Source organism: Pagrus pagrus (assembly GCF_965226575.1).
Source record: "Pagrus pagrus genome assembly, chromosome: 17".
NCBI classification, from domain to species: domain Eukaryota; kingdom Metazoa; phylum Chordata; class Actinopteri; order Spariformes; family Sparidae; genus Pagrus; species Pagrus pagrus.
Window position 1 is genome coordinate 14,427,023 of NC_140201.1, and position 15,169 is coordinate 14,442,191.

The following is a 15,169-nucleotide window of genomic DNA, read 5'->3' on the forward strand; positions in this document are numbered from 1 at the left end:
CTTTAAGATCCATATAAGTCACCCAGATCCAGCAGACACTGTGCTCAGACAGGGACCCGCCTGTTACATTTGACCTTGAAATTTTGCTACAAATGGTTGCATTTTGTGACCTCTCCTCTCTGAATTGTGCTGGAATTGGACTATTCCATTTGAGTCCCCTAGCGGAGGAAAATGGGCCTACAGTGAGAAATTGAAAATAAGGATGAGCGCCATGTCTGATCCTCCGCTTGTGGAATAGAGCTGACGGCAGAGCGAATATTTCCCGGGCCGGGGGTCCCGTCCGGGGGTTCGGTGTGAATCATGGCCGACAGCGCTGGGATTCAGCAAGGTTCGCCGGCCATCGGGGCAGCGGGCTTGGTTCCGGCCGCTCCTGGAGCCGGGGGGACGGAGGGCTCCGGCGCCGCTGGAGGATCCGCACGTATCGCCGTGAAGAAGGCGCAACTCCGCTCCTCACCGCGGCCAAAGAAACTGGAAAAACTCGGAGTGTATTCATCCTGCAAAGTACGCTCCGTCTGCAGATAGCAGACTTTTTAAACACAGCGGGTCTGAGGGTTAATCCTCTGTCGGTGGTGTTTCCTGGGCTTGGTTGCAATAGTTAACAAAATGCAAGCGCAGCAAAGGAAGCCATTGCCCTTCATTTTTTTCATTTGCATGCACGAACCACTTATTTTAAAAAAGCGATATCAGCAATCTAGCGCGTCTAAGCGCTATTATTACTGCAGGAGTTGAAGCATTTGTCTTCCAGCTGCAAGCCGTTTGTTCAACATTACTATGTTTGTGTCTAGGTGGGGGGTTGGTGAACGTAAACATTGGCTTGGCGCTTGTGGATGGGAGTAGCTGCTCTGTGCACAAGGGGCTGCATCCCAGTGTGTGTGTGTGTGCGTGTGTATGTGTGTGTTTGCGCGCCGTCTAACCCTGTCTACAGGAAATGTCCCAGTGTCCCCGTGTCGTCTGTCAACGCACCGTGTTACTTAGAGAGGATTTTATTGGGTTTATGCAGTGTATCATCCGCAGAGAGGGACGGGGTCTTTGTTTTGACAGGGTGACAGCTGCTGGGGGGGCGGAGTTTGTTGTTGTTTCAAGGCGCATGCTCAGTGCGGCGGCTCCAGCTGACGGTGACAGGCCTTCTCCTCACCCCACCTCCTGACCCTGTCCGGAGTCAGTCAAAACAAATCTCCATGACCCTGCGCTGCGTGGTCACGTCTTAAAATGTGTGGAGTCACATGCAGCTGTGGCCTGTAATGAGATGATGGAGGCTTGTGTTTAGTGCCAGCTGCACACAGTTTGCTTTAGTGGCACTGATGTAGCCAAAAGCCAAGGGACATTAACTCCACCAGTCAGTCATGAAGCACCAGCTAACTTGAGAAGTTATTTTGGTTTAAGAAAACAATTCATTTATGCTTGTTTTTCCCTTTAAAGTAAAATAAAACCCTTGAAATCAGTGTATTACTACTTACTGTGACATTAGACTATGAATGTGGAGCTGCAACGATCAATTGATTAGTTGTCGAACTATTTTGATAGCCGATTCATCGATTTAAGTAATTTTTTAAAGACAAAAAAATCCCTGATTCCAGCTTCTTGAATGTGAGTATGTGTGGTTGTGGAAAGAACAAGATCTTCGACTTTGGGAAACACTACTTAACATTTTTCTGACATTGTATAAACCAAACAACTAAGCGATTAAAGGTGCAATATGTAGGAATTGTCTGCCTTGTGAATTCTTACTCTAAACCAATAGGGGGTAAGCACATCACCATAGTAACTGCTAGCTTTGGTATTTAGCTCAGTTAGCCATGAAGCTCGCAGTCCAGACTGGGAGCTTGGAGTTTGCAGCGATAACTTTGCACCGTGACGGGCCAGGGCTAGCTGGTTAGCATGCTATCTTAGCATACTTTCAGTATGACGTCTATGTGTCGTGCTTCAGACATATGCTAACCTGCAAGCCCAGGCCCGTCCTGGTCTAAAGCTCCTGTGCTAGCAATGTAAACAGCAACACTCCCCTGGTGCTTCAAGCTTTTAACTTGGACTGCTAGCTGCACAGTTAACTGAGCTAACTAGCTAACGTGAGCTACAGTTAGCAGTAGTTAGCAGCATTGTGGTGATATGCTGCTCCCAATTTTTTTAGTTTTAATAAATTCAACAGGATGAAATTTCTTATATGTTGTACATTTACATTGCAACACTATATGAATCAGTATTGCACAGATTAAAAAAGTGCATAATTTGACATAAAGTGGATTAAACGTCCTTTTCATTCCTGCTTGTACTTTTTTCCCCCCCTAGGCTGAAGGAGCCTGCAAGTGTAATGGCTGGAAAAGTCAGAACCCCCCTCCGACACCTCCACGGACTGACCAGCAGTCCAACACGGTCAACCTGCAGGAGCCCTGCCGCAGCTGCTCCCACACTTTGGGTACGTCAGCAAGTGTGGGAAAGAAGCTCGAGTTGATAATAATGCTAAATGGTGCAAGTACGCCGCATATGATGACTAACTGACTGACTCTGATGACTAAAGAACTTTTATAACAATGACAGATTTATTCTATTTATTCTTTTTTTCCTCAGGTGATCATGTGACCCATCTAGAAAACGTTTCCGAGGAGGAAATGAACAGACTTCTTGGTATTGTCCTGGATGTGGAGTATCTCTACACGTGTGTACATAAAGAGGAGGACGCTGACACGAAACAGGTCTACTTCTCCCTCTTCAAAGTAAGCCTCTGCTTTTGAAATCAAAGCATTAAAACTCTGGATTTTACAACCCACACTTTGTACAAGTGAACACACCCTCTCCTCTGCCTGTTCTTCAGCTGTTGAGGAAATCCATCCTGCAGATGGGTAAACCGATGTTGGAAGCACAGGAGAGTCCTCCGTTTGAAAAGCCCAGCATCGAGCAGGTAACTACTTGTGCATCAGCTGCAAAACAAAAGCAGCACTAATGAGTGTTTTAGTGTGTCCCATTTATTCATTTTGTCTCTCCCAAATAGGGGGTGAACAATTTTGTCCAGTACAAATTCAGCCACCTGCCATCGAAGGAGCGTCAAACCATAATGGAGCTGGCCAAGATGTTTCTCAACCAGATCAACTACTGGCAGCTGGAGACGCCCTCTCAGAGGCGCCAGAGGGTTCCCAACGATGATGCAGCTGGATACAAGGCCAACTACACCAGGTAGCAGCGCTCTGCCAGGTGTCCTATTTACATGCACCACACCTGTTCACAGGCACGGTGTTTAACCTGAGTTATCTCCTCACCATAGATGGCTCTGCTACTGCAATGTGCCTCAGTTCTGCGACAGTCTGCCCCGGTACGAGACCACTCAGATATTCGGCCGTACGTTGCTGCGGTCGGTGTTCACTGTGATGAGGAAGCAGCTGCTGGAGCAGGCCAGACAGGAGAAGGACAAGCTGCCACCTGAGAAACGCACACTCATCCTCACGCACTTTCCCAAGTGAGAAAAACAAACACACAGGAAACCCTGAGACTGCACACAGATACACTCAGACCAACGTATAATTAGCCACACGGCAGAGAGGCTCGCTCCCACAGAAACTGCATATGGATGCTTGACACCCTTTTTTAATATAGTAAAGGCGTGGTTGTTGTTTATTTTCTTTGGCTCAGGTTCTTGTCTATGCTGGAGGAGGAGGTGTACAGCCATAGCTCCCCAATCTGGAGCCAAGACTTCTTGGCAGGAGCGTCAGGAGGCCAGATTCCTATCCACACAGGTAACACACACCCTCAGACACACCCTCCGAGCCGACTCCTGAGCCATTTTTAGACCGTGTGAGAAATGTCCCTTGAGAATATGATATATATAAACATCTTTTTTTTTTTTTGCTCTGTAGTTATCAGTGCGCCCCCTGTGGCCAGGCCGCTGTACTACAGCACCAGTCCTGTGTCAGTCGACCCAGCCACCTGTGGGAGTGTCAGTCCCGCCAGGAAAACGGCCTCTGTCCTGGAGCCAAACCCAGGTATTAAAATAAAGCCTGCAATTACTCATGAAGTTCATAAATCACTCCACGTTATTGCACAACATCTCACACACAGCACACAGTGAGCATCAGGGTAAAGTTAGCAATGTGTTTTGCATTTAAACCATGTTTAAGTGTAAAAGTGGCACTTGCACCTGACCCTCAGTAGCTAACTAAGATCCGACTTCTTTATGTCAGTCTGTTAGGTCAAACAGATCTTTTTCTTTCCAACCTGAATGTCCAAAAAGTGCAACTGACCCATTTCCTCAAATACCTACTTGAAATCTGGCCTAGAAACAGAAGTGAAATACAGTCAGAGCTGCTCCTAACACACTGAAAGTAAGTCAGTTCTGCCAACAACTGGAGATGAGATCCACAGTAAGCTGACCTCGTATGGTGGATTTGGATACGCTGCTCCAGGCGTAAAAAGAGCCATGTAATGAGGATGAGTTACTCTGTGTCCGTGCATCCTAGTCGGAGAAAAGCGCAAACCGTCGGAGCCTCTCCCCCATGAGGAAAACAAGAGACCCAGGGTGGTGGGTGACATCCCCATGGACCTCATCAATGAAGTCATGTCGACCATCGCGGACCCTGCTGCCATTCCAGAGGTGAGCAGTCATTCTTTCATTTGGATCCACGGTAGCATGAAATGAAGTAACCTTCTGTGCAGCAAAGTAGACAATAGAAAGAATATAAGTGGTCCTTATTATTTTCTACCCTTCTTCCTCTGCAGACCAGCCTGCTGTCAGCTCACTCTGCACGCGACGAGGCCGCCCGCCTCGAGGAGCGCAGGGGGGTGATTGAATTCCACGTTATTGGTAACTCCTTAAACCAGAAGCCTAATAAGAGGATCCTGATGTGGCTCGTCGGCCTCCAGAACGTGTTCTCTCACCAGCTGCCCCGCATGCCCAAGGAGTACATCACGCGGCTGGTCTTTGATCCGTGAGTGTTAAACCGTAACCGTAGTTTATCGCCGGATTCAGAGATTTAAAAGAGGTTTATCCTGACCACAATTCTTTTGTTTGACAGGAAGCACAAGACGCTGTCACTGATCAAAGATGGCCGTGTGATCGGAGGGATCTGCTTTCGGATGTTTCCGTCGCAGGGCTTTACAGAGATCGTGTTTTGTGCTGTCACTTCCAACGAACAGGTCAAGGTGAGAGCGCGTTGTTTCTCAGCTTGGACTGGGCTGCAATTAATGATTATTTTCACTATCAATTAATCTGCCGATTAGTTTCACCATTTATAATTAATCATCAATCAATCTTTATTTGTAAAGCGCCAAATCACAACAAAAGTCATCTCATGGCACTTCCCAAATTGAGCAGGTCTGGACCGTGCTCCTTGATTAATTTATAATTTAGCCGATAAAATGTCAAATATTATGAAAGATTTCTCATCAGAGCCTGAAGTTACGTCTTCAAACCGCTTCTTTGGTGCAGCCAGCAGTTCAAAAGCCAAACACACTTCATTAACTGTCAGAAATGACAAAGAAAAGATGCAAATCTTTACATTTAGGAAGCTGGAAGCTGCAATAATAATAAGCTGCACACTATCTGATTGGTCAGTTTTAACTTTAGCTTTTTTGCCTGTGTTGTTGCAGGGTTATGGGACGCATCTAATGAACCACCTGAAGGAATATCACATAAAGCATGAAATCCTCAACTTCCTCACTTATGCTGACGAGTACGCCATTGGCTACTTCAAGAAACAGGTAACGTGTTGTGTCCATCAAAGTGATGCGCTCTTCTTTCTCTGCTGAATGTTTCCTTTACATGACCTGTTAAAACAAAGAACTTTCCAAAAACAAGAGTACAGAGTCTACCATTTAAATTAGGATGACTCCCTTTGTTTGAAGTGTAAATCAGCTTGTTTCAAAGTCTGATTGTAAAAATGAATAAGTTGGCTGTTTTAGTAGTTGCGCGGCCTTGTGTATGCGGCCGCAAGATAACAGAAAACTCCTCCCTCTCCAGGGTTTTTCAAAGGACATCAAGGTTCCCAAGGCCAAATACGTGGGCTACATCAAGGACTACGAGGGAGCCACACTAATGGGCTGCGAGCTCAACCCCAGCATTCCCTACACCGAGTTCTCTGTTATTATCAAGAAGCAGAAGGAGGTGTGTGTGTTTCTTTGCATTTTGATACATTAGTTTAAATGTTTCCATTTTTTGTTTCCGTCCCTGCACTCTGCATCTTTTATTCCTTTCTCATTTGTCACCCTCAGATCATCAAGAAGCTGATCGAGAGGAAGCAGGCTCAGATCAGAAAAGTCTATCCAGGGCTTTCCTGTTTTAAGGAAGGAGTTCGGCAGATTCCCATTGAGAGCATTCCTGGCATACGTACGCTACCTATTGACCACTGGCTTTACATTATGCAATATATCACACAATATCTCACATTTATCTCAAGTGTGATATATGATACTTATTCATGGTTTCTTTATATAAACAGGTGAGACTGGCTGGAAGCCTGTGGGCAAAGGGTACGTGTGACTCTACTGTTTAAGACTCTAACTTAGCATCGCTCCACCCATCTTAACTGGGGCCGTCATCTTAACTTTCATCCATTAGTTTGTGTCACCCTTCATCACTGTCTACTTTGTGTTTCCTGTGCTTTAGGAAGGAACTGAAGGATCCAGATCAACTGTACAGCACTCTGAAGACCATCCTCCAACATGTGAAGGTGAGGGACAGAGTCACATCAACATGCAGAGCACCTGTAACACATAAACATGCTTTATTCTCACCAGACGGGTCTTTATGTCTCAGAGTCACCAGAACGCCTGGCCGTTCATGGAGCCAGTGAAGAAAACAGAGGCACCTGGGTACTACCAAGTCATTCGCTTCCCCATGGGTATGTATACAGAACGCCAGGAGGGGAGGATTTAAGCAGATGTAGGCTTATAAGGATGGAGTTAAACCTGCTTCCATAATGTCCACAAGATATATCACTTACTTGCTGGCTTGGGTTGACTGAAAATCTACTCTGCAAAAATTAAATTATCTAAATATAAGAAATAAACGCTTGATTTAAGAAGATACAGACTAAATATATCTGAAATTAACAGCATTATGAGAAAGAAGGCTTTGCTTGACAAGATATTTAAAGTTGGCTCCTGTCTAGAAATAAGGAAAAGCTGTTTTTTGGGTCCAATTACTTGAAACCAGACTTGATACAGCACAATAATAAATTAAATACACATTAAAAACATAAGCGAATAAGATTTCATTCAAGTTTTTGGCATTTCACCTTTTATTGGAAGTCATGTGCTCTTATCAGTGCGCCATCATGCCAACTGGCAACTGATCAGGAGGCTTTAGTGATTCCAATATCCATTCCAGATTTGAATATTATAATTATATGAAAAGTTCAAAAGCTGTATAAATGATAGAGTCCACTTTTTTTCCCCCCTCACAGACCTTAAGACGATGAGCGAGCGTCTGAAGAGCAGGTACTACACGACACGCAAGCTGTTCATGGCCGACATGCAGCGCATCTTCACCAACTGCCGTGAATACAACCCTCCAGAGAGCGAGTACTACAAGTGCGCCAACTTACTGGAGAAATTCTTCTACACCAAGATCAAAGAAGCGGGCCTCATCGAGAAGTAGCTGAGAGGAAGAGGTTTCCCGTCACCTTAGCGAAGGATGTCCTCAGACTAGGCATGGTGAAGGTCAGGTTGTGTGTTATGCTAAAGACAGCTACACTGAGAATAGGACTACTGATTCTGGAGCGGATAGGTTTCAGAAACACATATCTTAATGTAAGAGGTGAGAATCAGCACTCTATTAATGCTGGATGCACACTGGCCCAGATCCTGAATCAGTAGCTCCGACTGATATTTACACTGAATGACAGGCCACGAGGGACGGCCTCGCCGAAGGCCTGCAAGACTGTTGCTGACATTACGCAAAGGAAACATTGTGTCATCATATTTCATCACATATCCCAGAGTCCCATGGAAAAACAGGACAGTGGATGGCGTCAGAGTAACACATATTGAACAGGGCAGGAAGCCTCCGTTGATATTTCTGTGTTCGACTTTGAAAGGCGACACGGGTCGACAGCTGATTGGAGATTCACCACACACACCTTATTACTTTGTCTCTCTCCATCTCTTCTCTTCTTTCTCCTCCCACTTTTATCCCCCTGCCTTCTCCAGCCGCCTGCCTCAGCCTCTCAGTAGACTCAGGTGGAGTTGTCATGAGCAGTAACCGCATCTTACAGTGTATTAAGTCAGCAGACAAGTGTTAGGAGCGCTGAGAGTTTAACTCTGTTCCTGTGAGCGTGCACGGCATCAGTGAGGTCAACGTTTGTCTGCGATGAGTTCATCCTGCCAAAAGAGGAATACGTACTTTAAATTTGTACAGATTTGAATTATTTTAAAGCACTTATACCCACTGTATATTTTAAATATGTATATAACATATATTTTCATTTTCAGAACTAAAAAATAATCCTCTTTTCCCAATAAGCCACATAGGGCAGTTTGACTATCAAAATGCACTTTTATTTTTCCAAGTATTAGTTAACATGAATAAGAGCGTCTTCTTTTGTTTGACATATAAATTACCGCTGTTGACTAAGGACTAATTCAGTTATCTAGAGTTTATTCTTATTTATGTGCTGTAATTTAAATGAATTATGCTAAAGACAAGGTCTTAATTTATTCTTTCTTATTTTTGTCCTGCAGATGGAGATTGATAACTTTATACTTTGGAGATAAATGAAAAGATTGTGCAATACTATGTAGTTTTGCTGTTTTGTAAAAAGGTGTTTGTACTTTTCAAACTTTAGGAAACAAATTACATTTTGTAAAATGTCTGGAAAAATTATTTCATGCTCTTTGTACAATTGGTTTTAACGACATAGTATTAGCCTATTTTATAGACTGAATAAAAGAGAAGTGAGGCTAACGCAGTGTCTGTAGTTTTTCATCACAAGGACATTTAAAGGGGCTCAACGTCCCACAAAGTTTTAATCACTTTTATTGTAATGTAATGTAAAAAATGAGACCTTCCCCGTCTCTCTTGGTTGCCCATAGAAGCCTGTGGATGATTTGTTTAGGTTGTTTAAAGCTGCTGGACTGTGGATTTCTTTGTGAAGGACTCAGGTTGGAGCTTCTGTGACAGTTCGAAGGATGTGACTTTATGCCCGTTCTCGAGTGTCTCTCTCCACAGAGCCCCTTTAAGTTTTATTTTACGTTATTTTCCAGTACAAACACGACAAGACACTGGGGCTACAACTAACAATTATTTTCATAGTTGATTATTCAATTGTTTGTTTGGTCTATAAAATGTAAGAAAATGTGAATCTGCTTTTCCCAAACACATAGACGATGTCCTCAAATGTCTTGTTTTGTCTGCAACCCACATATATTCAGTTTACTGTTAAATATTTACATTTAAGAAACTGGCAGCATACAATTTTGACTTTTCCCTTCTCTTAAGAAACGACTCGGCGATTAATTGATAATCAAAATAGTTGGCTTTTAATTGTAAGGATTTTCAGGATAAACAGAAGACTCCTCCAATCAAACTCATATTAGTTTATTTTATGGTAATTCTACTGCAATCATTAATATAAAAGTATATGAAGCAATAGAGCATATTAAGAAATTACATGTTTGTGACATCACAGTAGAAAATACGTTGGACAAAGATACAAAGTGGAATTTATTAAATCACAGTAATATACACTCATATTCAGGCTCTCAATAAAAACGAGAAGATGAAGATGATGACATATATAATTGAAAAATCTGGACATCTTCATATAATAGCAATCACTACATTTATCTAGCGATAATGGACAGATAAAACGAAGAAAGACAAAATCTCTGCAAAATAAGCAGCCAACAAAGTCACATAAATTACATCTAACTGATCACAGTTCATCACATGAAGAAATACGACCTTGAGAGTGAAAAACAAAACGATCACATTAAAACTGACAATGCCAGCCAACAGTGAGGGTTGAAAGAGGACAAACAACGTAGTTGCTCTCAGCGACATCCAACAAATGACTCATTGTATTTCTTGAAAGGCTGCTGGCTGCTCATGGAGTTCCTTGATGACTGCACAGACTTCCTACTGCCAGACTTCTGCTTGAAAATAGGCGAGCGGAGGAACTGCAAGTCTGTGAACTTGTCCCCACGCCGAAGTTTCCTGTCGAGATGGGAATGGGATTGTTTAACATTAAAAACTGAACCCATCTTAAATCATATACAATAAGAGCAGCGTTAATATGTGAACTTACGCATTGAGTGTGGGCTCCTTGTAGTCCACCACCATGGTGCAGCGCCGTTTGCGAGAAGGAACAGGGGTGGAGCATCTGGCGTCGGAGGGGCGTGAGCCACCACAGGAGAACTTGCGATAGGCTGCAGGGGACATATTGGTCACATCACACAGACTCAAGCCCCGCCCCGCTGGCCTTACACCAAGCCCACCTGTAGAAATGTGGGGGAAGATGTGATCCAAGAGCAAGAAAACAGGAGTTGTGTGTGCGCACCAGTGAGCAGCTAAGATAGAGTGCAATGAAGCCAACACAAAGAAAAGTGACAATATAGTGATGGTGTGATCTGGCCGAGCCTCCCAAGTGCTCACTGATGTGATAAAGCTCTTGTCTTTCAGCTTTAATACTGTGAGATTTTATAGAAATAAACGTACGTTTCTTGCAGGTCTTGACCCTCTGGGGTGTTTGATGGGGTACAAAAGAAGGAGCTTCCCCAGACGAATCTCCAAAATTGGACAGGACGCTGTCTATTCTGATCATCTCGGCTTCTACCAGAGGGCTGACGGGGGGCAAACAATCCTTCTCAATAACCCCTACATGAGGCTCTGAAAAAAACCAGGACAAAACACACGCAAGCATCTTTAATTCACAAATAATTATTGTTAGTCATTAGCCAAAGGAGTTGTCATACAGTAAGGTCGTGAAGCAAGTAAGACAAGTCGTAAGACAAGATGGTAACACAAGGCCAGCTTTTGGATTGCACTAAAGATGAAAACATTAAGCCAGAAAAGTATTTTACCCGGGGGAAAAAATTTTATTCTTAAGTATGTGCCATGTGTTGTGTTAATTCAATATGACGCAATTAGTTGGTTTAGACTGAAAATCCTTCATTCAACAGGAACATGACGGACAGACAAAAACCTCTTTGTCTGACATGTCTGGCAAACAGATGGATGTTAGTATCACACTGACTGAAGGCAGGAACTTCTCTATGACACCTCTTTCATGGCTTTTCATTTTTACAATAATGGTTCGTTATTAATATTTTCATCAAGTAGCTCAGAGAAATCCAGTGAATACTCAGCTTGGTTCGAATGAACATCCTATTGAAATAGGTGCATTAATACAGTGCTCACAAATGGACACTGCACCATGGAAAATGGTATGAAAAGGCAATATACATATACATAATATCTGCGCAATGTTTTTGTTTTTTTTTTAACTCTCCTTTGTGGCATCAGAATCCGAGCACTATAAATAACATTATAGGAAACACAAGGTCAACATGTTCCTGATCATTTACTCACCTTGGGGATTTTGTTGTCCTAGTTTCAGCAGGTCAGGGCTGTTAGAGAAGCTGGGGTCAGGGGAAGGATGCAGATGAGCCTCTTCTTTTTCAGGCTCAACAGCCTGAGGAGTTGACTCCTCTCTAAAGACTACAAAACAATAAAAAAATGTTTTTGATTGCAACAATTCAATTTCTAATAAAGATAACGACAAGATACACATGAGATCAAGGAAGCAGAACCTAAAAACTCACCAGAGATCTCCTGCTTTGGAGGGATGTTTTCTTTCCGTGTGACGACTTTAGAGGGTCGGCCTCTACGAGTGGTGATCCCTTTGTTCGTGTCAAGAGAATTCTGTCTCCTTCTAGTCTTTTGAGGGACATATAGGCTGTCCTCAGATTCAGACGACGGTGAGGACGAGCTGGATTCAATCTGTTTGGGAGCCACAGGGGAAGCTTCAGTCTGGGCTCGGCCTCTCTGCGGAGTCTCTTCGCTGATGGGCGTGGCAGGCTGATTGTCTTCTGCCTTGGCTCTGAACGGCGTGACGTGAACCGTCTCCTCGCAGTCAAAGTCGAACGTGTCATTAAATCCCAGCGAGGTGTTGAGGTTATTCCCCTGTGATCGAGGTGCCGTTTTGACCCGTGTGGCTGACCGGTCCCGACTCTTGGAGCGGGCCCTGGGTTTGGGATTCTCCCATGGTTTCTTTAAAGGGGCTCGCTCTGCTTTGCGGCCTCTCTCTGGTTTCCGTGCAGCCGGTTCTGGTTTGGTGCGGGGCTGCTGCTGGGCTTGTTTCCTGCTGGGCCGCTGCTGTTTTTTGGGTGGAGCAGGTTCAGGAGTCGAATGCTCACACTCCTCCATGTCAACAGTGTCCCTGAAATCTGGCTCTGCTCCTTGCGGTGGCTTATTCTGATTTCCATCGTCACTGAGAATAGGACTCGCTATTAAAGCACCCAAGCCTGTGACAGGGTCCCCCTCACTCAACGACCTTGTTTCTCGCACACGCTCAGACCTCCTCCTGCTACTTCTGTCTGCATGACGACGCCTCACGCCCACTGTAGATGGCAAGGTGACCTGCTTGTTAGATTCAGATCGTGCATTCTTTTCAGATGGCTGAGGGTCTGTGAAGAAGAGGACATCATTAATATTATAATTACAACAATCTAGTTTTCAAGACCAATGTAAGCAATAGTTTAAAGAGAAGGGGGCTAGTATACAACATCTGCCATGAAAAAAAATGTGCAAAAGTAATTCTTTTCTAGAGATGAACCGATTGTGAAATTCAGGGCTGATACCAATGTCTAAAATAACAATTTGTCCGATAGCCAATACCAATGTTTTTTTTGTCATTGCGATGTCAATTTTGTAGTCGTTTATTACCTTTTTTGTGCCAGGAAAACAACTAGGTTTTGTTGGCAGGGATGTCACGAGCTCATGAATGTGTCAGCACAAAATTGATGTAACGCAACAGATAAACACCAGCCACTGCTATCAATGAATGCCAACTTTTTTGCAGATAGGCCGATTGCTGTCAGCAAGGCTAAATTATCGCCTACAATAATAATATGGCGATTCTTCCTTTTATCCAGGAAGTGAAGTTTTAATGCCTTTTTATTAATACAAAAGTCAGGGTTGTTCAAAATTGGTGAGTGGAGTGACAGGGCACCCATGGAGGTACTGATGTGAAGTGCTTTCATCAAGCTGTCAGGGTTGAGGTTATGGTTCTGTTTTGAAAACAGTGGTTTTGCTTGATGGTTTGACTGATAAGTGGGAGGTCTGATAATGGTATGTCTTTGCATAGAGCTTGTTCAGTTTCTAACCGGAGTATTTGGATGGGTTGAGCCATTTAGTGAGATACTTCAGTTGATTGGCGAGGTATATTGGCTGATACCGATGTTGAGCAGATTTTTCAGTGTATCACATTCTTTTACTAATTTTTTTCTTTTTTAAATTACTTCACTAATTGTGATCTGACAGCAGCCTATATTTAATTTTGTTTTGTGGATTGGTCGAAGAAAAAACATCTTGGCCGAATGTTTATCTATCAACTCAATTAATAAATACAATTGTATGAAAATACTCATTTAACAATACTTTTATGGTGAATCCCCGGTGTGTGTGTGTGTGTGTGTGTGTGTGTACCTGCACAAATTGGTGAGGCTTCACACACCACAGGCTCATCACGGTTCTGGCTGCTCCGCTTCCTCCTGTAAATTGAGAGGTAATGTATCCTGGATTTCTGATAATTCAATCTTATCTCACAACCAAAGGATAGGGCCGTCATGAAATGTGATGAATATTTATTAAAAAACTTTACCTCGCAGAATTCACTTGCGGTTGAGGTTCAACACAGATGCTTGGAGGTTTAATCTACAGCAACACGCAAAGAAGTAAAATGTTTCCTTTACTATGGCATGGAGTACTTCAAAATCATCTGCATGTTAGTTGTGATTAGCGGCACAACAAATAAACACAGATCACAGGATCACTATATACCTCAGAAGCATGCAGTGCCAGAGCCTCCTGCTCTTTGAGCTTTCTCTTGAGCAGAAGCAGGTGGAGGAACAGGGCCTGTTGCTCCCTCTTCAGCTGCAGGATCACTGCATTGGTCTGCCTCACTTTTTCCTTTTCAGCTTGCAGGGCTACGGCCAGCGACTTGTTATTCAGCTGGACACCCATCAGGAGGGTGTGGGTGGAGTTAGCCACTGAGAGAAAACATGGAAACATATTAGCTTCTTCATCTTAGTATCAACATCTAAGGCACATCTGCATCCATCCCTGTGATATTTTTTTGTAATAACAAGTACACCACTTAAGCCTATTATCATCATAGTTTGCGTTACGTTACTTTAACCGTATGTGAAGTCCAACAGGTAAAGGTAAACATGATCATATCTATACCGCTGCTTTTGTTGATCATTCTGGACCGTCCTCTGCTGGGAGCTGAGGCACTGGCCAGCCGTTTGTTCCGCTTCTCCTTCATCTTCTCCTTGATGTCCTCCAGACTCTGCTGGAAGGACTTCTTCTGAGCCCTTTCTTTCACCATGGCCCCGGATCTTTAAGTAGTACAAATGTTTATTATTTCTTTCTTTTTACATTATCCATCTTTTCAGCAGCGTAGCATAGTAGTACACCTGAGCCAAACAAGAGCAAGCTAACGCGCTAGCTAGGTTAGCACGCTATTTAACAGCAACGTCGTGCATATAACAAGCTCTCTTCAGTAGCTGCAGTCTGGCTTTATAATGAAATATGAAAGGCAACGTAACATTTAAACTTACCGGTAAATGGCTATTGTCAAAGCTATTCGTTGTGTAAACTATCTCCTCAGTAAAACGCGTTTGTGACAGAGAAATTATCCATTTTTTATCGCAGCTTCTTCGACTCTCTCCGCGAGTTGACGTTCGAATTTTGAGCCGCGACTGTTGATTGGTACAAACTTAAGTGACGTCACATCCGTCAAGCGAAAAGACAGCTCACAAGATGGCGCTGCTGTAAAGGAGAAGTTGGAGTGCGCCTCCCTGCAGAGGAGATGTAGCTGATTAGTTATTCATTATTCGTCTGCATACTCCGCTCCTTTGAGACTAAACAGTGCACACAGCACAGCAAATATCTAATTATATTTCTTGGCGTTTCAATCAGCCTCTTTTCACCATTTTCCTGTTTGTCTGCAGGGAAACAAAC

At 43.5% G+C, this 15,169-nt stretch overlaps 2 protein-coding genes across 3 annotated transcripts; one reads left to right on the plus strand and one right to left on the minus strand.

Annotated features, from left to right (window-relative positions):
- The first annotated feature begins 200 nt into the window (after positions 1 to 200).
- Positions 201 to 8,887, plus strand: kat2b (K(lysine) acetyltransferase 2B). The gene is made up of 18 exons (XM_084379912.1): positions 201 to 501; positions 2,287 to 2,413; positions 2,566 to 2,711; positions 2,810 to 2,896; positions 2,987 to 3,168; positions 3,257 to 3,448; positions 3,622 to 3,725; positions 3,846 to 3,971; positions 4,446 to 4,579; positions 4,705 to 4,913; positions 5,001 to 5,127; positions 5,575 to 5,685; positions 5,945 to 6,088; positions 6,196 to 6,310; positions 6,423 to 6,453; positions 6,590 to 6,653; positions 6,740 to 6,824; positions 7,389 to 8,887. The coding sequence occupies exons 1-18, from the start codon at positions 301 to 303 to the stop codon at positions 7,580 to 7,582; spliced, it is 2,379 nt and encodes a 792-aa protein (XP_084236038.1). The 5' UTR covers positions 201 to 300; the 3' UTR covers positions 7,583 to 8,887.
- Positions 8,888 to 9,504: 617 nt separating this feature from the next.
- Positions 9,505 to 14,895, minus strand: sgo1 (shugoshin 1). 2 transcript variants are annotated; one of them, XM_084378679.1, is made up of 10 exons: positions 14,767 to 14,895; positions 14,390 to 14,544; positions 13,985 to 14,193; positions 13,806 to 13,858; positions 13,631 to 13,695; positions 11,746 to 12,609; positions 11,513 to 11,641; positions 10,640 to 10,810; positions 10,230 to 10,350; positions 9,505 to 10,138 (listed from the first exon to the last, which is right to left on the minus strand). In XM_084378679.1, the coding sequence occupies exons 2-10, from the start codon at positions 14,532 to 14,534 to the stop codon at positions 9,976 to 9,978; spliced, it is 1,920 nt and encodes a 639-aa protein (XP_084234805.1). In that variant the 5' UTR covers positions 14,535 to 14,544; positions 14,767 to 14,895; the 3' UTR covers positions 9,505 to 9,975. The 2 variants fall into 2 exon arrangements, with proteins under 2 accessions (XP_084234805.1, XP_084234804.1); XM_084378678.1 differs by having other exon boundaries at positions 10,230 to 10,419.
- Positions 14,896 to 15,169: the final 274 nt, after the last annotated feature.

Coding starts and splice junctions, on each gene's coding strand:
- kat2b (XM_084379912.1), top strand. CDS start 301: ATGGCCGACAGCGCTGGGATTCAGCAAGGTTCGCCGGCCATCGGGGCA. Junction 3,726..3,845: donor CCAGATTCCTATCCACACAG/GTAACACACACC, acceptor TTTGCTCTGTAG/TTATCAGTGCGCCCCCTGTG. Junction 5,128..5,574: donor CTTCCAACGAACAGGTCAAG/GTGAGAGCGCGT, acceptor GTGTTGTTGCAG/GGTTATGGGACGCATCTAAT.
- sgo1 (XM_084378678.1), bottom strand. CDS start 14,534: ATGGTGAAAGAAAGGGCTCAGAAGAAGTCCTTCCAGCAGAGTCTGGAG. Junction 14,194..14,389: donor AATGATCAACAAAAGCAGCG/GTATAGATATGA, acceptor GTTTTCTCTCAG/TGGCTAACTCCACCCACACC. Junction 10,420..10,639: donor GGTCAAGACCTGCAAGAAAC/GTACGTTTATTT, acceptor ACATTTCTACAG/GTGGGCTTGGTGTAAGGCCA.